We start from the raw sequence: 26,099 nt of genomic DNA, 5'->3' as shown, positions 1-26,099 counted from the left end.
TCATGTAGCCTACACAAGCTTGTGTTTTAGTCTAGTCAATAAATTAGTTAGAATAGCAAAATTTTGTCTGTATCACAACATTTAAATTTACGTTCCCTCAGCTAAAACTTGTTGCTTCACTTTTGACAATCCTTTGCTCCAAACGTTGTGTACTTTGCTTGAGGTATATTCATAATCTCTTCCTTTTGCATATTGTTATTGGTTTTCTTCAAACTAGTTGGAGCAAGCAATTTACGTGCTTGAATCCAAATGTAGCAATGATCAAGGCTCGGCTATCTATTTGCCAATGCGCGCTCAAGCATCATTGTGGTCTTAGGATTGAATGCAATCAAACCAAAGGTGAATAATTAAGAAAAGCATTATAAACCCCATCAATTGTTAGGAAAACACCTTTGTTATATTGATGTTTGGAGCAATACTACTCTTGAATCATGTATGTTTCTTTCGTTGGCAAGAAATTTGGATTTTGTACTTTTTATTGAGTCATACTCTCATTTAATATTATTAATTTTGATAATATCTTTAAATAAAAAGAAATTAAATCAGAATAATAATTTAGTCTCAGTTCGAGCAAACACCAAACTGGTGATAGTATTATTTTCATTATCCTGCTTCTTAGTCCGACACTGCACCAAACGCTTTATTAAGTTAGTCCAGCTTAGTCTAGTTAGTTCGGTGCAACAAACGCATCATAAAACCCCTAATGTGAAATATATGACGTTGGGCCCAAAATGTGAAAATTGGAAAAAGCCCAAAGTGTGTAAGCGGATTTGAGATCACAACGGTCTCCAACTTCAAGGCCCAAACCATATAGATGGTCATGAGGAACTCCATAATCCATGCCAAACTAGTGCCTAGCTGCTAGGTTCTAGCCGGCCGCCTCACTAATGTCTAGCGTCTCTTAGATTTTTGAATTTATATGTAGTGAGAAAGTTCTTAATTAATTAATTTATAGCACTAAATATTGTAATAACAAGCATTTCACCGAAAAAAAAATAGAATATCTGGCATACCGTTCATCTATATCATATAATGTGAAATATAACTCCATCAATTTGATCACACTAAAAATTTATACTTAATTTATTAAGTATTGGCAAACGTTCGTGTTTTCACATGATTTAGCAAATTTTATCCCACATTTATAGTAAAAAAAAAATAAAAATTCATGTCCTTTGTTTAGAATAATTTGTTTCAAGAATAATTAGTGTGCAAGGGTGTGACTCTAAAGACCTTTGTTCATTCCAAGATGCAACTCACGTGGGGCGGCAAGACGGAATCTATCAAGAATACGAGGGGCTTGATGAAACTAGAGATTATTGTGGGATCATCCGTAAATCTAAAACGAACATGTATTGTTGAATTTAATAACGATAATGGGTTGTTAAAAAAAAATTAACAATAATGGGTAAATCGTTTAAAATTTAAGAATATAGTACAATGATTCGCCAGTCACGTCTATATAAGCATACAATTTCTTTGAAGAGAATGAGATTACGAGAGATTGATGATAACAAATTAGGCCATCTCCAACCGAAGTGTCCAGAGAGCGAGAGGGCCGAAAATAACCCTAAAACTATCTCCAACCGAAAGCTAGGTAAGAGGGCTCATGGGCCCCACAAAATCTGAAAGGGTCAAAGGGCTGGCCAGAAAATCAAAGCAATCATGTCGGATATAACCGACAGGAATGCTTAAACAAAAATTTGAATCCAATGGCTAGTTGACTAGCCGTTGTATTTTTTTTTTTTTAATTCTTAAAAATTCTAATTTTTTCCCCTATAAATACCTAAACCATTATTAAATTTAAGTTCTAATTTTTTTGGTTTTTGGGCCAGTTACCGTTGTAGTTTTTAAATTTAAGTTGTTGTTGGATTTGAATTTAAGTTGTTGTAGTTTTAAAATTTAAATAATAAATTATGTTTGGTCATCAGTTGGAGACGGTTTTTTGTGACAGAGCTAAAACGAGACCTGTATCTCGTAAGTGATTTGCCAAGAACCCTTTAGCAAACTCATTCGAGTGAGGGCAAATAATACTTTAAGGAAACAATTCAAGTCCTACCTCAAAGTCATCATTCGAATTATTCTCTAAATTTCTACATTTACTCTAACACTAGTGTCGGCTAGCACAGCTCGATACAGAGTCCAGGTGGACATTTCGGGTTGGGGTGTGTCACCCAAAACATTGTTAAAATTGGGTTCCACCCTCAAGAATATCAATGGAATGTCTAACCTTAATTTTCAAAACTTCACGACGAGGCGAAGGTGAAAATGAATAGATTGGATGATGATTTATGTACGAATTTGCAAAACGGACCTAAAACGTGAGTGTGACCCCACATTTTCTGTCAAAAATGTAAATTTTTTATTTTCGCGAAACATTTTCCATGAGCATAATGGAAAACTTTGTAAGGCATGTGGAAGTGGATTTACGATGTATTCAGCAACAAATGTATATCTAGTAGAATATTTAAGTTGAAAACTAAAAAAATAAGTGAAAAATATAGTTGTGAGACCCAAAAATAGGGTTCTACCCTCAAGAATTTTAACGGAAAGTCTTACCTTAATTTTCAAAACTTCACGGTGAGGCAAAGGTGAAAATAAATAGATTTAACGATGATTTAAATATGACTGGGCGATGATCGGTAGCGTGGTACCGATCTTTCCCAATTCCATTTTTTATTTATTTATTTTCTGCTTTTTTGTTTATTCCTTTGAGTTTTTTCTTCATACATTACTTTATCTGAGTAACCACTATTAAATTCAAAAATCTTTAAATTTAGGTTTTAAATCATTGATTACAAGTGTTTAAATATGTACGATAATAGAGTTTGCATGAAAAAATATATTTTGAAGAATATGAGTTTGATAGTTTGTTGTTATGGTAAAAGAACTAAAACAAAACATAAGCAAAAAACAAAACTAAAAAACTAAAAAGAAAAAATTGAAAAGAGGGGTTTGGTATGAAGCTAGCGATTCGTTTGTGGAACTGTTGCTAATACGCTAGCGACAGTTATGGTGAACAATCGGTACCAAAGTACTGATCGTATCATTTTTTATTTTATTTATTTATTTGGAAGCAAGTTTACAATTTATTGAGCAACAAATGTATATTTAGTAGACTATTTAAGTTGAAAACTAAAAAAATAAGTGAAAATATAGTAGGGAGGCCCAAAACATTGTTAAAATGGCGTTCCACCCTTAAGAATATAACAAAAAGTATTACTATAATCTTCAAACTTCATGGTGAGGCGAAAGTGAAAAATTAACAACGATTGTGAAAAATTAACAACGATTTATGTACGAATTTGTAGAAATTGACCAAAAACCGTTTTTTGTCAAAATTGCAACATTTTTATTTTTGCAAAATATTTTCAATGACCATTAAGGAAAATTTTATAAGGCATTTGGAAGTGGATTTACGATTTATTGAACAACAAATGTATATTTAGTAGAGTATTTATGTCGAAAACTAAAAAAATAAGTGAAAATTATAGTAGTGAGGCCGAAAACATTGTTAAAATACGGTTCCACCCTCAAGAATATTAACGGAAAGTATTAATTTAATTTTTAAATTTCACGGTGAGGTGAAGGTGAAAATAAATAGTTCGAACATCAATTTATATACGAATTTGTAAAAAACGACTAAAAATTGTCAACACCCACGTTTTTTGTCAAAAATGCAAATTTTTTTTATTTTTGCGAAATATTTTCTGCGAGCATTAAGAAAAATTTATAAGGCATTTGGAAGCGGATTTACGATTTATTGAGCAACAAATGTATGTTTAGTAGACTATTTAAATCGAAAACAAAAAAAATAAAGGAAAAATATAGTAGTGAGACCCAAAACATTGTTAAAATTGCATTCCACCCACAAGAATATAATGTAAAGTATTACTATAATTTTCAAACTTCACGGTGCAGTGAAGGTAAAAATAAATAGTATGTACGACAATTTATGTACGAATTTGTAAAAACTAACTAAAACCAGTCAGTATTTACCCACGTTTTTTTGTTAAAATGCAAATTTTTTATTTTCGCTAAATATTTTCTTTGAGCATTAAGGAAAATGTTATAAGGCATTTGGAAGCGGATTTACGATTTATTGAGCAATAAATGTATATTTAGTCGAGTATTTAAGTCAAAAACTTAAAAAATAAGTGAAAAATATAGTTGTGAGGCCCAAAACGTTGTTAAAATAAGGATCCACCCTCAAGAATGTTAACAGAAAGTATTACTTTAATTTTCAAACTTAACGGTGAGGCGAAGGTGAAAATAAATAGTTTGAACAATGATTTATGTACAAATTTGTAAAAAATGACAAAAAACGGTGAGTGTAACACCCATGTTTTTTGTCAAAAAGGCAAATTTTTTATTTTAGCGAAACATTTTCCATGAGCATTAAGGAAAATTTATAAGGCATTTGGAAGTGGATTTACAATTTATTGAGCAACAAATGTATATTTAGTAAATTATTTATGTCAAAAACTAAAAAAATAAGTGAAAAATATAGTTGTGAGGCCCACAACATTATTAAAATTGGGTTCCACCCTCAAGAATACAACAAAAAGAATTACTATAATTTTTAAACATCACGGTGAGGTGAATGTAAAAATAAATAGTTTGAATGACGATTTATGTACGAATTTGTAAAAACTGACCAAAAACAACGAATGTTAACACACGTTTTTTTTGTCAAAAAAGCAAATTTTTTATTTTCTCGAAAATTTTCCAAGAGCATTAAGGAAAATTTTACAAGGCATTTGAAAGCGTATTTACAATTTATTGAGCAACAAATGGATATTTAGTAGACTATTTAAATCGAAAACTAAAAAAATAAGTGAAAAATATAGTAGTGAGTCCTAAAACATTGTTAAAATGGGGTTCCACCCTGAAGAATATAACAAGAAGTACTACTGTAATTTTCAAACTTCAAGAGTAAGCGAAGGTGAAAATAAATAGTTTGAACGACGATTTATGTACGAATTTGTAAAAATCAACTAAAAACTGTGAGTGTTAACCCACGTTTTTTGTAAAAAAATGCAAATATTTTATTTTTGTGAAATATTTTCCGTGAGCATTAAGGAAAATTTTGTAAGTTAGCTGGCAGCAGATGTACGGATTATTGATCAACAAATGGATATTTAGTAGACTATTTAAGGCGAAAACTAAAAAAATAAGTGAAAAATATAGTAGTGAGGCCTAAACCATTGTTAAAATTGGGTTCCACCCTCAAGTATATCAATGGAATGTCTAACCTTAATTTTCAAAACTTCACGATGAGGCAACGGTGAAAATGAATAGATTAGACGACGATTTATGTACGAATTTGCAAAACGGACTAAAAATGTGAGTGTGAACCACATTTTCTGTCAAAAATATAAATTTTTTATTTTCATGAAACATTTTCCATGAGCATAATGGAAAACTTTGTAAGGCATGTGGAAGTGGATTTACGATGTATTCAGCAACAAATGTATATCTAGTAGAATATTTAAGCTGAAAACTAAAAAAATAAGTGAAAAATATAGTTGTGAGACCCAAAAATAGGGTTCTACCCTCAAGAATTTTAACGGAAAGTCTTACCTTAATTTTCAAAACTTCACGGTGAGGCAAAGGTGAAAATAAATAGATTGAACGGAAAGTCTTACCTTTATTTATTTTCTGCTTTTTTGTTTATTCCTTTGAGTTTTTTCTTCGTACATTATTTTATCTGAGTAACCACTATTAAATTCAAATATCTTTAAATTTAAGTTTTAAATCGTTGATTACAAGTGTTTAAATATATACAATAATAGATTTTACATGAAATATTTTTTTTTGAAGAATATGAGTTTGATAGTTTGTTGTTATGATAAGAGAACTAAAACGAACAAAAGCAAAAAACAAAAACTAAAAAACTAAAAAGAAAAAATTGAAAAGAGGGGTTTGGTATGAAGCTAGCGATTCATTTTGGGAATTGTTGCTAACATTCTAGCGACAGTTCTTACATAAAATCGGTAGAAAAGTACTGATCGTATCCTTTTCTATTTCATTTATTTATGGGAATTGTTATTGGCACTCCAAATTTCTCATTCTACACTCCAAACTTTCTATATTTAGAAAGAAAAATACACTTGTGAGGAGTGTAGAATGAAAGTTTTGGATTGCAATAACACTTCCCTTATTTATTTGGAAGCAAGTTTACGATTTATTGAGCAACAAATATATATTTAGTAGACTATTTAAGTCGAAAACTAAAAAAATAAGTGAAAAATATAGTAGGGAGGCCCAAAACATTGTTAAAATGACATTCCACCCTCAAGAATATAACAAAAAGTATTACTATAATCTTCAAACTTCATGGTGAGGCGAAGGTGAAAAATTAATAACGATTTATGTACGAAGTTGTAGAAACTGACTAAAACCAGTTTTTTGTCAAAATTGCAATATTTTTATTTTCGCAAAATATTTTCAATGACCATTAAGGAAAATTTTATAAGGCATTTGGAAGCAGATTTACGATTTATTGAGCAACAAATGTATATTTAGTAGAGTATTTATATCGAAAACTAAAAAAATAAGTGAAAATTATAGTAGTGAGGCCGAAAACATTGTTAAAATACGGTTCCACCCTCAAGAATATTAATGGAAAGTATTAATTTAATTTTCAAATTTCACGGTGAGGTGAAGATGAAAATAAATAGTTCGAACGGCGATTTATATACAAATTTGTAAAAACCAACTAAAAATTGTTAGTGTGTAACCCACTTTTTTTGTCAAAAACCAACTAAAAATATTTTCTACGAGCATTAAGAAAACTTTATAAGGCATTTGGAAGCGGATTTACGATTTATTGAGCAACAAATGTATATTTAGTAGACTATTTAAATTCGAAAACAAAAAAATAAAGGGAAAATATAGTAGTGAGGCCCAAAACATTGTTAAAATTGCGTTCCACCCACAAGAATATAATGTAAAGTATTACTAATTTTCAAACTTCACGGTGAGGTGAAGGTGAAAATAAATAGATTGACCGGTGATTTATGCGCAAATTTGCAAAACCAACTAAAAGCAGTGAGTGTTAACCCATGTTTTTTTTGTCAAAAATGAAATTTTTTATTTTTACGAAATATTTTCCGCGAGCATTAAGGAAAACTTTATAAGGTGTTTGGAATTGGTTTTATGATTTATTAACCAACAAATGTATACTTAGTAGAATAGTTAAGCCAAAAACTTCAAAATACAATAGTGAGGACCAAAACATTTTTAAATGAGGTTCTACCCTCGAGAATCAAAATGGAAAGTCTTACCTTAATTTTCACAATTTCATGATGAGGCGAAGGTGAGAACAAATAATATGAACGATGATTTATGTACAAATTTGTAAAACCGACTAGAAATCGTGAGACCCACGTTTTTTTGGTCAAATTGCAAATATTTATTTTTGCGAAATATTTTCTGCGAGCATTAAGGAAAACTTTATAAGGAGTTTGGAAGCAGTTTATGATTTATTGAGCAACAAATGTATAATTAGTAGAATATTTAAGCCGAAAACTGAAAAAATAAGTGAAAAATACAATAGTGAGGACCAAAACATTGTCAAATGGGGTACCACCCTCAAGAATCTCAACGGTTACCTTAATTTTCAAAATTTCACGATGACGCGAAGGTGAAAACAAATAGTTTGAACGATGATTTATGTACGAATTTGAAAAACCGACTAAAAATCGTGAGTGTTAACCCAAGTTTTTTTGGTCAAAAATGAAATTTTTTATTTTTGCGAAATATATTCCACGAGCATTAATGAAAACTTTATAAGGTGTTTAGAAGCGGTTTTATGATTTATTGAGCAACAAATGTATATTTAGTAGAATATTTAACCCGAAAACTTAAAAAATATGTGAAAAATAGTGAGGACCAAAACATTGTCAAATGGGGTTCCACCCTCAAGAATCTCAATAGAAAGTCTCACCTTAATTTTCAAAACATTGAGGCGAAGGTGAAAATGAATAGATTGAACGGTGATTTATGTACGAATTTGCAAAACCGAGTGTTAACACCCACATTTTTTTGTCATAAATGAATTTTTTTTATTTTTGTGAAATATTTTCCACGAGATTTAAGCAAAACTTTATAAGGTGTTTGGAAACGGTTTTATGATTTATTGAGCAACAAATGTATACTTTGTAGAATATTTAAGCAAAAAACTTAAAAAATAAGTGAAAAATACAATGGTGAGGTCCAAAAAGTTGTCAAATGGGGTTCCCCCCTCAAGAATCTCAACGGAAAATCTTACCTTAATTTTCAAAATTTCACAATGAGGTGAATGTGAGAACAAATAGTTTGAATGATGATCTATGTACGAATTTATAAACCGACTAAATGAACGTTCACCCATGTTTTTTTGGTCAAAAATGCAAATCTTTATTTTTGCAAAATATTTTCTGTGAGCATTAAGGTAAACTTTATAAAGTGTTTGAAAGCGGTTTTATGATTTAATGAGCAACAAATGTATAGTTAGTGGAATATTTAAGCCAAAAATTGAAGAAAACAATGAGTGAAAAATACAATAGCGAGGATGAAAACATTGTCAAATGGGGTTCCACCCTCAAGAATCTCAATGGAAAGTCTCACCTTAATTTTCAAAACTTCACATTGAGGCGAAGGTGAAAATAAATAGATTGACTGATGATTTATATACGAATTTGCAAAACCGACTAAAAGCCGTGAGTAGGGCTTGATCGGTGTGGGATCCCGTCCTGAAAATGGGATCCCGAAACCCAAACCGATCATTTTTGGGATGAAAATCCAAATCCTAATCCTAAACCAAAATTTCGGTATTCCTGAAATATTTTTGAGATTTCAGTACGGTTTAAGTTTTCAATTCAATAAAAATTTGGCTTCTTGTTAATTCAATTTAAACCTGCAGATCGAGCATGCGAAGCAGAAAAGAAATCGAACATGCAAAGCAAAAATCGACCATGGAAATCCAGAAATCTAAATCAACCAAATCCACATAAAATTAATCAAGAAATCCAAATCCAAATCCAAACAATCAAAGGCTCTAAATCGTAAATCCCTAATTTATAAATCCTCATTCAAACCCTAATTCAGAGAAAGCTTCAGAAAGGATAGAGAAAGAGATGGGTCGAGCTTCGAAGATCTGAGAGAGTTTTCGACAGTAGCTCATTCTTCTCTCTTCGTCTCCCTGCTTCTCAACACGAAGAGTGTTGTTCACTGCCCCAAGAATGCTGCTCTCTGTGCCTTCTGTTAGTGGGAGCCAAAAGGCTCCTGCTTTTGAGTTGGGAAGTGGGAACCGAAAACAAAAGCTAAAGAAACAAAACATGGATTTCGGGAATACCGAACAAATGGGATTTGGAAACCAACCCTATACCGATTACTTCGGGATAGTTTTAGTTTGGGATTTTTTTGGTTTGGGCTCAGGATTTTTTCGGTTTGGTTTGGGATTTTTTTCCAGCCCTAGTCGTGAGTGTTAACCCATATTTTTTGGTCAAAAATGGAAAATTTTATTTTTACGAAATATTTTCTGCGGGCATTAAGGAAAACTTTATAAGGTGTTTGGAAGCGATTTTATGATTTATTGAGCAACAAATGCATACTTAATTGAATATTTAAACCGAAAACTGAAAAAATAAGTGAAAAATACAATAGTGAGGACCAAACCATTGTCAAATAAGGTTCCACCCTCAAGAATCTCAACGAAAAGTCTTACCTTAATTTTCAAAATTTCACGATGAGGCGAAGGTGAGTACAAATAGTTTGAACGCTGATTTATGTACGAATTTGTAAAACCGACTAAAAATTGTGAGTGTCAACCCACATTTTTTGGTTCAAAAATAATTTTTTTTTATTTTTGTAAATATTTTCCGTGAGCATTAAGGAAAACTTTTTAAGGTGTTTGGAAGTGGTTTTATGATTTATTGAGTAACAAATGTATTCTTAGTAGAATATTTAAGCCAAAAACTGAAAAAATAAGTGAAATTATTATTTATTTGTCAATGAATATTTATATCCTACTTCTAAAAAAAATTTATTTATACGTAATATGAAGTCACAAGTACTATCTTGAATTAAGGATACTCTTACTCATCACTATACCGATCATTATACCATTAAGCTAGCCCCAGTAAATTTCAAAACAAATAAACAGAATAGCGTGTATAAACAGCAGTTATGCCACACTCGAAATTAAATTTGGAGCTGACATTGCCAACTATTTATTGACTTTCTAATTCATTTATTTTTTTCAACGTTAGAAAAAAAATCTCAAATTCTTTCTACTTGTTATAAAACGATATAAAATGAAAGCAAAAAAAACACTAATTAAAGAACGTTACCATAAATTAAGTCATCAACTCACACTCTCACACATGCATATGATCATAAAGATAATCTATTTGATGTTGTTCAAGTTTCCAAATTTATAAATGGCAAATCCCCAAATTTGTAATTAAATTAAAGTGAACGTGCCAATAAATATGGCATTACATTACTTTGCGTTGTGTTCTTGCTGTTTACAGAGGGTTTATAATTTAAAAGCAAACAGAAAAGAACTGGGCACATGCAATTGTGCGTGTCATCACGTACATCCAATTATTTACACGCATGGATTACTTTACATAAAGTAATCGCAAATTGTGATTAATAAAGGATTAGTAATCGTGAAGCAACATTTCTGTAAAAAGTGGTGCTATCCACACAATTATTTTTATTTTTTACTTACTCTTTGTTAATTTTTATCCTTTAATCGTTTTTAATTTATTCGATCCGATAGTCAAAAGTTAAGGAATTTATGTCAAAAGCCAAATATGTGTGTGAATAGTATCACCCTTTTTGTAACAACATCCGGAAAACTATAGCCTTCTCTTGAATATATACTTAAAATATGTTTAATGTTAATAAAGATTGACAAGTATACAGACCAGAAGTAAACATCAAATTGGTTAATTAACTACAACTTAAGCATTAAAAAATAGGACACCTAGCCAATCACATATTATTATATTCCACTCCACGCACCTGATTCTCTTGAAACTAGGGTGATTAAGACAACTGACCTTAATTATAGTATGGTACTAGAAATAAATTAATGTTCGTGGACTTGGAAGAATTAGAAGAGAAATTTTTATAGGTACCAAAAACAAAAGCCGCAATGGGCGTTATTCCTAATTTTATAATATGGGTAGTTAATGAAGCTGATATATCATAACTTAAATATGTTATCAAAATAAAATTACAAATATTATAATTTAAGTAAGATAATAACGTCAAAAGACCGTATTCTTTATATACCAAAAAATGCACGAATTAGAGGAAATTATCCATGATATATAATGTCGGCAAGTGCGAGATTCTCCTCCTACTGCATGCAAACATAGAAGGGCTAAAATTTGTGTTCGGTGTGTTTGAAATTTGAAGTGGCACTTCGATCACCGTTCATGCATGGGGATGGGGGGGGGGTGCCACATACAATTATGTATCGACCCGACTCGTGAGCAAATGGGCCACCGCTAATGTCAGAGATCGGTAGGAAGGTTTGGTATACCGAAATAAAAAGTGTCAATACTTGGTGAGTGTTTGGAAATGAAAGGGCAATGGAAAGTTGACTTTACCGTGAGTTTAACGGTAACGTCGATAGTAGTCTAACTCTTTATAAGAATATGTAATGTTTTTTAATTAATTTTTGAAATGAGATAAATATGCTTAACATTTCCAGAGTCATTTAACTAAAATGGGTGCTTTAAAAATAAATAAAAATAATCTTAAAAAATGTATTAAGAAAACTAACGAGGCAAAGTTGAAACAACAAGTTACAAGTGTCCCAAGTATATATGTCAGATATGTTTGCAGTGCCTTGTAAACCTGCACATGCTCGCATGTGAGTGTGACTTAAAAACTCAACATCCTTACACTTTGACAAAACACAAGTAATATTTCCCCATAGGTAATCGAGAAACAACTTTCGCTGTGAATGCATTGGCCAAGCCTGTTTCTTGGTCATGAGAGGAAGAAGTCGTTACGACTTGTAGTCGGCCACCGTTGATATTTTACTTTAAAGAAGTGAGAGATGTTCTACTTTGTACGGTGAGGTATTGTGCTAGACCACGTAATATATCAATGGATACAGAGTTATTAGTGTGCGTCAACCAGACCAAACGCCTCTTGACCTCTTGACTGTAACCAATAACGAGGTGTATAATGAATTCGACGCAAATATATATAACACGATTTTGTTATTCATATAAATCGACTTGAGATTTTTTATTTGCAAGTAATTTTAAATAAAGGAGTTTTTAACAAAAAGTTCACGGTACTGTTCACTTTAATGAAAAATCACATTTTTACACTAAAAATCAATCCTAGTACTATTCATTTTACCCTTTATTTTGTCCTTATCATTAAAACTCAAAGTTTTCAAGCATTTTTCATTAGTTTTCCTTTTTAAAATATCACTAAAACATAGTTCTAATTAGTTGCACAACATTCAATTTGACGAAGATTTTTCAATATGTCTGAAGTACGGTACAATATGTCATATGTTAATATATAAGGTAAGGTAATTTTTATTTCAAGTGTCATTCCACTTATAGATATATGTGTCCGTGATCCAGCCACACTAAAAAATCACTTCATTGGAGACTATAATTTGACTACACGCGTCCAAAAAGGATAAAGGGGACCATTTGCATTGAATTTTCAAGTACGGTCCAAAAGTGCAAAACCCCAGTCATTTTCTCACACCAAACTAATAAATAAATAAATTATATTTGATAAAATCATTTAGTAAACCTTTGGTAATTTAACAAAGAAAAATCTCCATAAAGATACAAAATTTAGCAACAAATTTTTCAACATGTCCAATTTCTTTTCTTGAGTTCGAATTTCCACGAACCCAATAATTATAATTTGACAAAGAAATAATAGGAACTTAATAATTGTGGGCACATCATATCTCAATCTCGCTAATTTTATTGTTTTTCCTTCTATATTTTTGGTAGCATATTTGACTAATTTTGATATGGTAGTCAGAATAATATGTTGTTTATCAAAAATAAAAGTTAAAATATATATATATATATATATATATATCCTGAAAAAAGAAAAGAAAAGGTTAAAATTCCGTCTCAAGACATGGGTCCCACACAGTGGTGGGTCCCACAAAATTAGCGAAAAAGAAGGAGAAAGGGTGGTTCGGTGGAGGCCTGTAATTGGCGTAGGTGTACAGAACTCGAGCCGTATTCAAAGCTGAAAAGACAGCTCTTGGTAGAAAGCAGATGATTGGGGATACAAAGAGAAGATTCTGAACAAAATTTCTGTAAAGTGTTTTTTTTTTTTTTTTTTTTAAAGTTTGATTTTTAATATTTTTTTTTCAGTTTGGTTAATTGAAAAGACTCTAAATTTTTGAAATTATAAGTTTAGTCAAGTTAATAATAGCAATGTGCTCCATTTTGCACTTAAATTTGAAACCGTTTTAAGCATGATTAATTAGTCATCCACCTTTTAGTAAAAATACAAGACAGGCGGTTCCCACATAGACCCACAAACTGGGTAGAAATTGAAGGACAACGGCAGAATCCCAAACGGCAAAATAAAGAAACACTATGAGGTTTTGGCCTGCCAATTGCAAATTTAAGAACCTAGAAACAACTTTTATCATTTCCTAGAAAAACTCCCAAACCCTAGTTTTACAACTAACTTCACAAACAAACACAGCTTCACTAAAAAAAACTCCCAAAAACAAAGATCAGGATTTCTTCAATCAATATAGGGACTGAAGATTTGAAAGCAAGAGAGAATTCGAGAAACACACAGAGCGAAAGGAAGATGGCAAAAACAGAGGTGAAGCAAAAGTAAAGCAGAAAAGAAGAAACGGACGAAATACAGAGACCGGAGATGAAAGATGCGTGACCAAAAAGGGCAAAATATTTTTTTTACTGGATAAAAACTGAAGAACACTCTCAGCACATGAAAAACCGAGGTAAAACCGTCCAAACACTGGTGATGAACAGTTTTGGGGAGACTGAGTTTTAATAGATATGATATATTGTCTTTTAAAAATATATGAGTTTTAATTTTAACAAAACTCACCAAAAAAAAAAAAAAAACTATGCAAAATTATTTTTTTTTATTATTATTATTATTATTAATTTTTTTTTTTGTGTTTTTAGAAATTTTGAAGTGTAGGAATTTCTTTGGAATAATGTTTCGCTATTCAACAGATGAGTAAGAATTCTTACTCGAAAGTATTCATTACCAATTACCAATTTATGCTTATGATCATAACTCTTTATATTACAAATCACTATATAACAATCACATCTGTAAAAAATCACTTAAAATTAAAGCCGTTTTGTCATCGAATAGATGAATTGAATTGGTAAAAGAGTAAATTGTACCAATGGTCTCTCAACTAAAAATTCATTACCATTGGCCCTTAACTCATTAAAACGTGCAGCTATGGTCATTTTCGTCAACTTTGTTAGAACTTATCGTCAAAATGAGTCATGTGCCATGCATGTGAGGCTAAATCAAGGAGCAAATATGAAAAATCAAATAATAAAAATTGTATCAATGGTCCCTCAAATTTAATTCAACTGGAAAAATGGTTCCTCAACTTTAACCCAATTGGAGTAATGGTCTCTCAACTTTAACTCAATTGCAGCAGTAGTCATTCCAATATAACTCATTTTGACAAAATTTTGACAAAGTTGATGAAAATGATCATATCTACACGTTTTGATGATTTGAGGGACCCATGGTAATGAATTTTTAGTTGATGGACCATTGCTCCAATTTGATTAAAGTTGAGGGATCATTGCTACAATTTGTATTTACCACAACAAATTGACTAAACGACTTTAGTTTTAATTATATATTGTAAAAATAATATTTACAAAATGACTTATAATATAAACGAGTTTGATAATAAACATAAAACTCTATAATTCATGAATTTTTTTAGTAGAAGCCAATCATTGTTCATTTATTTGTGCCCCTCTTTTTCTATTACTGTGCACAAAAACAACTCCTCAAGCATGAACACGCTGAGAAATATCGGGCTATTATAAGCCCTTGCCTCTTCTCTCTCTCTTTATTTTCAAACCCCAAAAGCCAAAAGCCAAAAGCCACCCCCAACATTCAACACCAACACCTCATTTTGCCCTGTTTTGAGTTGTGACTCTCTGTCCCTCCCCCTTTCCTCCTCCCATTTATACGTTTCTCTCTCCTTTCTCTCTCTCTCGTACCTTTTTTTTCAATTTCTTCTGGTTTTCTTACAGTTGCGACCAATTCTCTACTTTTTCGTTTGGATTCACGCACCTGTGCTTTTAAATTTGTAAGCTTTTCGTGCTCATTGGTATGTTTTTGCATCCGAGTCCTTGCACTTCTGTATTTTCTGTGTGTTAGTGCTTTTGGTTGCCGTTTTGCTTCGTCAGCTTTCAGGTACTAATGTCTGCAATAATAAATATCTCTGATCATCATACAAAAATCCCAGTTTCTTAATTGATTTTATTTGAATTTTTACCCAAAATTTGAAGTGGGTTTTGCCGGTGGATATCGAAGTTTCGAGCTTTCATGGGTTTTGGGTTTGTTTTCCCCTCAAATATTTCAGATTTCTGACAATGGCTCCCCTCTGCACAATGGTCCTTCAATGTTCGTCGTTTTCTTTTGCAGACATGCTATGACAGCCATCTGCTTCCCTTATGTTATGGAATGTTACTATTGGGATTGTTTTTTTTTTTTTTTTGAATTTTTTTTTTCAAAACTTATGTGGGTTTGTTTTTCTGGGAGTTTTTGGATCTTGTGATTCTAAATCTAACCCTTTTTCTGTTTTGGAATTTTATGATGGCTGGTTAAATTTCCAGGGTTTCTAAAAATTTCCCCCCTTTGGGATTTTAACTTTTTCAATTTGATTCCTGTTTTGTTATAGGGCCCCAGTTATACCCACCGGTTTTGAATCTCAGTAATTTTTGGATGTGATTTTTTTGAATTATCTGGCTGATTGTGTTTGGCTTTTACTGCAGTGCATTACACCAAAAGCATATTCAGGGATAGGTTATACTTGATTGAGGCATATCATTTGGTTCCTATTTATAAGCATTGAAGACATTCTCCCAATGCTTAATTTTGGCAGGACCAGAAGTCAGTCAAGGACCAACAGATCCATGTCTTTAGGAGGTGAGTTTTCGATTGCGCTTGATTATGTTTTTTCTTTTTTTTTATTTCTGTGAAATTTATTATGTTCATCCGGCGTTATGAGAATCGATGAAGGAGGTGGAGGTGAAATTAGAGTCTGCTCAATATGTTGCATTGTTTCAATTCGGATATTTTGTGCTTATGTGGAAGTTTTGAGCTTATATCTTGGACCCTGTTGTGCTTGTAGGCATGGAGTACCCAGATCCCAAGAGGAAGAACAACTTTGTAGGAAAAATTCTTTTGGCTGCTACCCTTACAGCATTATGTATTATTATGCTGAAACAATCCCCATCCTTCAATACCACAAGCTCGGTAATCCCTTCATCCTGCGTATTTTCTTTGGTTGAAGGTATACTTCAGTATGCAATTATTGTATTCGAATGGCTTTCTGAATAATGATAATTTGCTTCATGCAATATGATCCCTTTCTGATTAGATAATTATCAGTAGCTCATTTTTCCTCTCTTGCCATTTGATCATTATCCGACAATAATTATTTTAGTAATGAGGTTTGACATATTTGAGAATATCTTAGTTGTATATGCTGTTTCCCTTGGATGCATGATTAACTGACCACTGACCACTGCTGAGCTCCATGGGTGCCTCAAAAATAGGCATACACCTTTGTTCTGAGGGAGGGAGGACAAGGTGAGGGAATGCGGGATACCAGGGAGAAGAGGAGGCTAAGGGGTCCTAATAGCCTTACCCTAGGAAATCATAACGGGGATCACAGTTTGATGTTGATTTGGTCCTTTTCATTGGAGAAAATCATTATGTGATCATATCATCTTGCATCTGGTTGGGGTTATCAACTCTGGTCCAGTGCATTTTCTTGTTGTATATTGTCGATACCTGCTTGGATCAATAATTGCCTTCTTCAATCTCCTTACTGCTTGACAGAGTTATAGACTTTTGTTTTGGTCAACTATTCTCAGCATTTTGATTGTTGTTGATACTTTAGATATGAAAACTTGGATACAAGGTTTTTGCACCGTTGTACTGTAACATTTTGCTAGTTGTATTTTCTTTTTTGTTTGGTGGAAGTAAAATGTTCTATTTTGTTTTAATGTCTTCATACAATATCAGAAGTTCTATGAAATGTAAAAAATTGGGACCTTTTCTTACCGTGTACAATTTTTATTGGTCCAGTTCTCCATTCATGAAGCAGGGGTAACTCATGTCCTAGTAACTGGAGGTGCTGGATTTATTGGTTCACATGCTGCATTACGACTCCTAAGGGATCGATATCGTGTAACTATTGTGGTAGGTCTCTTTTGGATGAAGGTGGCGTCTTCTTTTATACTTAACTTGGTAATTACTCTAGATGATTAAAATTTTCTTCCTTTGACAGGATAACCTCTCACGGGGGAACATAGGTGCCATCAAGGTTCTCCAAGAGTTATTTCCTGAACCTGGGAGGCTTCAGTTTATTTATGCTGACTTGGGAGATCCAAAATCTGTATCCTTGTGATGTTCTTTATGAGTGTTGTTCAAAATATTTTGTGCAAATTAAAAGTGCTAATCGTCAATGTAGCCTTAACTAAATATTCCAGGTCAACAAAATATTTTCGGAGAATGCATTTGATGCTGTGATGCATTTTGCAGCTGTTGCATATGTTGGGGAAAGCACACTTGATCCACTTAAGTAAGTACTATCCATGAGCTAGATCTGGACCATTTACTATTACTGAAATATGCTCGTCTTGCTTATGTGCTTTTATTTTTACCTGAACTTTCTTTGTTTAAGAATTTTCCCTTAATGATGCGATGTGGATATTCATGAATTTCAGCTTAGTATTAGGAACTTAGGGCTGATGTTGGATGTTGACAAGGCCTGAGAAGACTTTGATATAACATGTACGTATAATCTTACTAATGAAAATTTTGAACTTTTGCACAGGTATTACCACAACATTACATCAAATACCTTAGGGGTATTGGAGGCAATGGCTTCACATGGTGTGAAGACTTTGATATATTCTAGTACATGTGCAACATACGGAGAACCTGAGAAGATGCCTATTACTGAAGAAACTCTGCAGGTGGGTTGTCCTATACTTGTGTTTTTGTTTTACTTCCAATAAATAAACTCGTTTAGTTGCTGACTTTGATGTTCTGGCAACACTTTCAGCTCCCAATTAATCCATATGGAAAAGCAAAGAAGATGGCAGAAGATATCATCTTGGATTTTCATAAGAATTCAGACATGGCAGTCATGATCCTGAGGTTCGTGTCCCATTAAATTTTTTAAACCCTTTGTTGTTTTTTGAAATGTTTTTGACATAAACCATGAGTAACCTTGCTTCGTAACCACTTTTTCACTAATGTGTTTAAGTTATGTTAATTTGCAAGTGAAACATGAATCATTTGGCAATATTGTTGGGTCACCTTCAACTCTTCATAGCTTAAGTTCTGCTTTTCTACTAAACTATGTGGTGTTTGGACTTGGAACCTTAGCTCACCATGTGGGCTTTGGCTTAGTGGCAATGAATGTTAGGGTTTGGATGGAGATTTTCTAAAAATTTAAAACCTTTGTTCCATTTTCCAAGTTGGCTCTCTGCGCAAAGCTTTTTTCTTGCCTTTTTCACTAATAAGCCGGTATCTATATTAGTAATGGGTTCATCATCTCATTTCTATTTAAAAATTAATGAGCGCAAGAAAACCACAAGGCCACGTGATATTTTCTGTAAGGTCATTTGTTGTCCAACTGAATATTAGTACTATCATCTTTTGTGACCTGCATATGGTCCGTGTTATAACTTATGTCTACACTTGTATTATGCTGTGAGTCATTGGCCACAAAGGATGTACAACGAAATAAGGCATCACCGAACAATTTACTTTTAACAAATTTGATGAATGAATAAATTGTCCTGTTGTCTCAAAACTTGTTTTATTTTTGGAAACCTTCCAGATACTTCAATGTGATTGGGTCGGACCCAGAGGGTAGATTAGGTGAAGCTCCCAGACCTGAACTTCGTGAACATGGACGAATATCAGGTGCTTGTTTTGATGCAGCTCGTGGTATCACTCCTGGGCTAAAGGTAAGTCGTTGCATAATTAACTGATATGTCTGTGGTAAAGATCAAGGTATAGGTTTGACTATTGGAGTTATGATTATTCTTGTGTATTTATGAGTCAATTGAAAATTTTCATAACAATTCTCACCTGCCATAAGAGATAAGGAAACAGATGTTTGGGGTTTTAAAGAACATATATCTGTATATTTTGACGATTTCAGTTAGCCTCCTTGTTTCAGCTTTTTCCACTGTTCTTTTGAGTGGTTGGAATTTAGGAACGAAAGTGCTTTGCAGGTTCGAGGTACCGATTACAAAACATCTGATGGCACTTGCATAAGAGATTATATAGATGTCACTGATCTGGTTGATGCCCACGTTAAAGCTCTTGAGCATGCACATGCCCAGTAAAGTGGGAATCTACAATGTTGGAACTGGAAAAGGTAAAATAAACGAAACCAATACAACTAATTGCATTTCTTTTTGTGCTAAAATTTGTTGTAGTGGATAGCTCAGGAACTGTATCTTAAGCTTTGTGTGTGGCTGTCGATTACCAGGTAGTTCAGTAAAGGAGTTCGTGGAGGCATGTAAGAAGGCAACTGGTGTGGACATTAAGGTTGATTTCCTTCCCCGCCGGCCTGGTGACTATGCTGAAGTCTTCAGTGACCCATCTAAGATCCTCCGTGAACTGAACTGGAGCGCTCAACACACCAATCTTCAAGAGAGTTTGCAGGTTGCGTGGAGATGGCAAAAAGCGCATCGCGATGGGTACGGAACCACCCCGTTGGTGATGTCTTCTTGAACCAAAACCCTTTGGCGACGTCTTCTTGAAATGGTCACGGCATTGCATAGCATGAAGATCGACAGTGTATCCATTGCAGTGCCGAATCAAGCCACGCTTCTTTAGCTCAGTTAGATGGGGGACTTCAGAATCCCCATTAACCAAGAAGGATAAAAAAGAGAGTCGAGATGTTTGGGAACCAATATTAATTTTTTTTTTTTGGGCATATTTTATGTATTATTATGGTATAATTCTTTAGTAGTAGCAGGCCATCCTCCGGTGGCCGGAAAAAGGAGCAGCAGCTATGTGTTACAGTCGATGTATTCGGATGATGATATAGTTCAATAATGATGCTCAGCAGCAGTATAGCCTTTTATCATCATATTGTCGTGCCTTTCTTTCGTCCTTTGTCCAATACTAGTGCTAATCTGGAAGAGTTGAACATTTGACCTATCTTAATCTGTTGCTAGCCATATAAACAACAGCATGAAGTGATCGATAATTAGTATATTCCGTCTGCTTCAACAGATGTAACACCAACCTCCTCCGCTAATCCTTTCCTCCTCCGATTGAGTCCCCAAAGTATCTTAATATATAGGGACTTGCTGGATACTTCAAATGAATCTTTAAATATGAGGACTGGATATAGGGACTCAAAAAGTGGGCCCATTGTTGATTTTGAATGGGAAACAAATCTCATCCACGTGTGAATGCTGCACAACAGCTTCTCTTTTTTGTTTTGTTTCTTGTTTTTTAAACTCACCCACATGAATGCTAGAAGCCTTTCTTGTAACTTCCCTTTTTTCCCAACGGTAGAGGTAACTTTTTGGTGGATATCAACGTTCACAATACTCCAATAGAACAATAATTTTTTAATATTTTAGTCCCTACATTTAGGATTATACTATAAATAGTTCCCATTGCAAACAATATTTCTTCGCCGACCTGAATATTTCCTTAAAAGTCCCTAAATGAGTCTTCAAAGTTGGTGATAGGAGTCCCTATTTAGGGACTCCCATTGAAGATGCTCTTCAGCCCCTATAGTAGTTACATTCTAATTTTAAAATTTAGAAGTGCATAAGATGTTTAGTTTAATATCCCTCATCCTAATTGGATTTCCAAACATTCCCAAGCAACACTAATATATTTTCTTCTAGCCTTCCTATTTTTGCTAAGGACGTCTCGGATACTATTTAAACCTGGCTTTGTACTAGTTTTCGGTCGATCTTCCTCTCTTTGAGCCGTGAGTGCTTTCCGATCTGTGTCTCATGATCTTATCTCTAGCGTTCGGATCACTTACCGATCGCGTTTCTTGCTACGCAAGTGATCTCTACTTTTCCTCCAGTCGCGATCGTTCTGTTCTTCTCGGAACAATTTCGGATCACTTGCTGCTGCCTCCGGCGCTTCTCTTCGAAAGTTTTATGCTACAGGCCGGGATATGGTGGAAAAGTTGGCTCCGGATTGTGGTGATTGGGCTGGAACGCGTTACGCCAGTTGCGGCATGCATTACGAACTCGTTCGTCGATCGGAATCGGATGGCGAGACATGTTTTTGGGATGTTTCCGATGATAGACTGGTAGTCATGTTGGTTCTGCTCGTCGTCGTGGTTGAAAGGAGGAGTACGTACTAGCAAGCACTGCTGATGATATAATGTGTAAAGTATTTTTGTAACCAAAAAAATTATATTGTTTAAGGTAAATTTTAGCTTTTACTAGAAATAGATGCCCGCACGATGCCGCGGGTTTTTAAATTGTGTTAAACATGTGAAATATATTAAAATCTATTTACATCCATACAAAAATTTATTTACATATTTATGTTCAATAAGAAACAAAAGATGAGAGATTAGATGTCAAATGAATACATTGTGATGCTTATGAAATACCCTACACTAGTGATTCTTATTAGTAAAGAAGCATATGAGAAAGTGATATAGGTTTTCCAAATACCCCACATGATATGAAAAAGTGAATCTGTCCCAAAGCTTTGTAAAAACTATAACAAGATCTCTTCCAAGGACATGAATTATATCACTCACAATTGCTACAATTTTATTCAAATACAAACATGTATAATGCTTCCAGATTCAATTATCCAGAGACCAAATATTGGGAACTTTCGAATTATAAGCTCATTGGACATAATATCCCAACTATAGGCATAGGGAGATTCGAAATCACATGGGTATGAAAAGAGAAGCAAAAGAAAAAGCAAAAGCAGGAGAGTTCACTCACCCTAGGTGAATATGCTCGTCTACGTTTCCAAAAATTAGTCCGTCGCAGCTGCTAAATCCTTTTCAACTTTGTGCAAAAAAAATCTCTTTCATATGTTTACTTGAAGTGCTGATTTCAAATCGGTGATCCCTTTCTCACCCTGGTAACATTTAATAATTGCAATCAGTAAAATTTTATTGATGAGGGAAAAGAAAAAGGTAAGTAATAAGCAAAGTAGACAGACGTAATAGAGCAACGCAGAGAGAGAGAGAGAGAGAGAGAGAGAGATAGAGAGACTTAATGGTTTTATATGAAACTTGAATTCCTTTTAACTCTTAGCCTTCTAATAGTTGCAAGAAAAATTGAGGTTCACATGCTATGAACGTGCTATTGAGGTTTCATATAGAAAAAGGTCAGTTGTTTCTTATTTTCTATACTAATTATTGAATTTCGAAAGTATGAACAGTTGGGTTTTCTGGTTGCTTCATTAGATTTTTTTTAAAATATAAAGTACAAAAATATAAAGTGCAGGGAAGATAAACCACAAATCTTAATTAGCAAGGACTAAAATACGCATAAAAGCATTTGGAGTCAGGAAACGTCCATAGAAGAGAATGTGTGTGTTCTGTCACTCTTTGTTCATGTTTACCTCAACCACAGCCATAATTTGATTTTTCACACCCAATTTGATCAATTAAATGACTTTGCTTATTGGTATCCTCGAAAGATGTCATCGAAACCATCCCCATTATCAGAGAAATTAAAGAGGTAAAATCCATTGACTAATGATTACAGCATGGAATGTATGAAAACAACTAAAATTATTGACAAAAGATATAACAAAGATAAAAGAACTCCTGTAATTGGAAAACAAAACCCAATACACAGTGAATGATGATAAACACGTTACATAGTAAAAGAAAACTACCTCAACAAACCATTCATCCATCCACCACAAATACATCTAAAGAGTAGCCATTGGTTGTCGAGAAGACATGTGCTTCACAGATGTTAAGTCCTAATTTTGAAAGCAAGGAAGAAAGCTACAGAAAATGACATAAGTTAGAAAGATGCGACCATAGTATGGTTCTATGTACTTCTGCAGTTATCTTGAATCCTACAACATAAACAATGCATATAATATATGTATCAAATGCACTGAATACTCTACTGCTACCCTTAAATTCATTTTCCACTTATCTCAGAATTTGATATTAAACGAAAGAAATTATAATGAAGGCTATAGATTTATAACTTTATATTAAACGAAAGACATTATAATGACAAAGAACTTTCCAATACGTCTTTTGACAATTATATTTAAGGGGTGTGCTATCCACACACCCCAAATTACTTCTCACACATCCCTTGTTAATTTATGTCTATTGATCTTCTTTAATTCATCTGATTCGACGGCCGAAAATTAGAAAGGTGTGTGAGAAGTAAAATGGGGTATGTGGATATCACACCCCATATTTAATACCCAAACTTACTGTATTGAGGCACCATCGTGTTTACAATCTAGACTCTAGACACAAAAACATCCGATGGAGAACCATAAAACATAAATGATAGTCAACCACGGGAAATACAATTATAGAAGAACCAACACACTAATAGCATAAAATTAAGCATCCAACTCAAACTCAATCACTATGAGAGAAGTAGCAACTTTCGTAATTTCTTTTTCGGTACAAAGGAATGAACATCCTAATACATGGATAATGTTGTTTGGTAAACAACTTTCCTCTTCTGCTTCTTCAAAACTCAAAACTTTCACACTCGCTGAATCAAGTAAGCCTTGTTAATACCCTTTTGGAGTTTGATCTACCAGTTCTTTAATAATGCAAACAAAACTACATAGTTTTACAGACACAATCATATAACAAAAGTCTAGTGGTACATTACTCTGAAGTGGCTAGAGCTGAATGCAATACATCTTCTAGATAGTTCTCCACAGCAGCATATTGCCTTTTCTTGTCCTCAATTGCTAAAGCATCCAAAGCTTTATCCTGCACGAATACATATCTCATAAACCTCCCAATCTTTCTAGGACCTAAATAAAATTTGACCAATTAATCAAAGTAGAAAACTACTGGATGCTCAAAGTATCATGAACAGACTTTGTCTTCTCGTGTTTGGCCAATTCAACCAGCACCCGTGGCTAATCTCTGGGGTGTAGTCCATGCAACCAAGTTCTGTACATCACATTCAAAACCCCCCTCCCCCCAACAAACCCAGAACATTAATGAAAAAAAAAAATTTAATCCTTAAATTCAATTAGACAAAATCATGAATTTTTTTCTAAAGCCTAATTTTATTAAATCACAAATTCGAAACAGATTTAAACATGCAATACAACTATAAGATAAGAAATCCTTTTAGACTAACCTTGATGGTGGGCGTCGCCGGAATCGTTGGATTATCGTCGGAAAACTCGAATCCAATGTTGATGTGAAATTCAACATGGAAGGGTGAAGAAGAGGAATTTCAATTGGAAAGATTTGGAGCACAGTGGCTGCTTGGTGAGGAGAAGTCGCTCCAGAAGGTTTTCGAATGGAGTTTGGTGATGGGGAACTCTGAGTATCATTGGTTTCAAATGATCGGTGAAGGGGAGGAAATTGAGAGCGAGGGAGGGCTAGTTCGAAAGGGACAGAAATCCCCAACACTCAAAAGCTAAAAAAACCCAGAAATCCCTAAAAAACCCACAAATTCAAAACCACAAAAATCCAATCACCAAGATCGTTTAACATGAATCACGACCATCCAAACACAAACTATAGTTCATAACTATTGTACAGAATAGAACTCTTACCTGCAGATCCACCGCATCCTTGCGACTGCCAATACTGATCATGGGAATTGAAACAAAAGAGATAGAGAGATGGCAAAAGGCAAATACAGACACGGAGAGAGGAGAAAAGAAGAGGAAAGGGAAAATGAAAGATACTGAACACGAAAAGTGAAAGTGGAAGGTAAAGCAAGCAACCCAATCGAAAGAGAGAACCCAGCGATGATCAACGCGGGGATCAAATGGGCAAAACCGACTTTTGACTGTAGAAAAGTGAAAACAGCACAACAAGCAGAGAAGAAATCAGGGGCATCTCCATCCTTTTACTATTGCTGAACAGTGCCAAGCTCAATTGGCTTTTAGTGAGATAGAGAGATGGAAAAAGGCAAATACAGACGCGGAGAGAGAGGAGAAAAGAAGAGGAAAGGGAAAATGAAAGATGATGAACACGAAAAGTGAAAGTGGAAGGTAAAGCAAGCAACCCAGTCGAAAGAGAGAACCCAGCGATAATCAACGCGTGAATCAAATGGGCAAAACCGACTTTTGAATGTAGAAAAGTGAAAACAGCACGGTAAGTTGAGAAGAAATTAGGGGCATTTATGCCCTTTTACTATTGCTGAACAGTGCCGGGCTCAACTGGCTTTTAGTGAGATAGAGAGATGGAAAAAGGCAAATACAGACGCGGAGAGAGAGGAGAAAAGAAGAGGAAATGGAAAATGAAAGATGCTGAACACGAAAGGTGAAAGTGGAAGGTAAAGCAAGCAACCTAGTCGAAAGAGAGAACCCAGCGATGATCAATGTGCGGATCAAATGGGCAAAACCGACTTTTGACTGTAGAAAAGTGAAAACAGCATGGCAAGTTGAGAAGAAATTAGGGGCATTTCCACCCTTTTACTATTGCTAAACAGTGACGGGCTCAACTGGCTTTTAGTATATATAATTTAGCAAAGATATTCTGGATATCAGACCAAAAATATAAATAAAATATTATTGGATATCCAACTTCATATGTGTAATTTTTTTTGAACAAATGATATTATATACACTAAGGATGATGTTGACTTAGCCTCATAATGGGAGGAATATTGTGGTTCAAATTCGTC

The 26,099-nt window shown here is 33.7% G+C and overlaps 1 protein-coding gene and 1 long non-coding RNA gene across 4 annotated transcripts; one reads left to right on the top strand and one right to left on the bottom strand.

Annotated features, from left to right (window-relative positions):
• Positions 1 to 15,175: 15,175 nt before the first annotated feature.
• Positions 15,176 to 20,374, top strand: LOC103952320 (UDP-arabinose 4-epimerase 1-like). The gene is given in 12 exon segments (XM_048582834.1): positions 15,176 to 15,355; positions 16,133 to 16,176; positions 16,382 to 16,506; positions 17,344 to 17,457; positions 17,546 to 17,653; positions 17,748 to 17,839; positions 18,095 to 18,236; positions 18,326 to 18,420; positions 19,109 to 19,238; positions 19,509 to 19,610; positions 19,612 to 19,654; positions 19,769 to 20,374. Coding segments are annotated over 11 exon segments (1,209 nt in total). The 5' UTR covers positions 15,176 to 15,355; positions 16,133 to 16,163; the 3' UTR covers positions 20,014 to 20,374.
• A 550-nt stretch (positions 20,375 to 20,924) lies between these two features.
• Positions 20,925 to 25,707, bottom strand: LOC103952319. Of its 3 annotated transcripts, none has more exons than XR_007257725.1 (6): positions 25,021 to 25,707; positions 24,302 to 24,901; positions 24,114 to 24,217; positions 23,134 to 23,248; positions 22,227 to 22,365; positions 20,925 to 21,628 (listed from the first exon to the last, which is right to left on the bottom strand). It is a non-coding gene; the product is annotated as an uncharacterized LOC103952319 (long non-coding RNA). The 3 variants fall into 3 exon arrangements; XR_007257726.1 differs by lacking the exon at positions 20,925 to 21,628 and having other exon boundaries at positions 21,967 to 22,365; positions 24,302 to 24,403; positions 24,597 to 24,901; positions 25,021 to 25,701; XR_007257724.1 differs by lacking the exon at positions 20,925 to 21,628 and having other exon boundaries at positions 21,967 to 22,365; positions 25,021 to 25,706.
• Positions 25,708 to 26,099: the final 392 nt, after the last annotated feature.

The sequence above is a fragment of a genome, unplaced genomic scaffold (assembly GCF_019419815.1).
Source record: "Pyrus x bretschneideri cultivar Hongxiangsu unplaced genomic scaffold, Pyrus_bretschneideri_v1 Contig19, whole genome shotgun sequence".
Lineage (NCBI taxonomy): Eukaryota > Viridiplantae > Streptophyta > Magnoliopsida > Rosales > Rosaceae > Pyrus > Pyrus x bretschneideri.
This window is presented reverse-complemented; position numbering and strand designations above follow the sequence as displayed.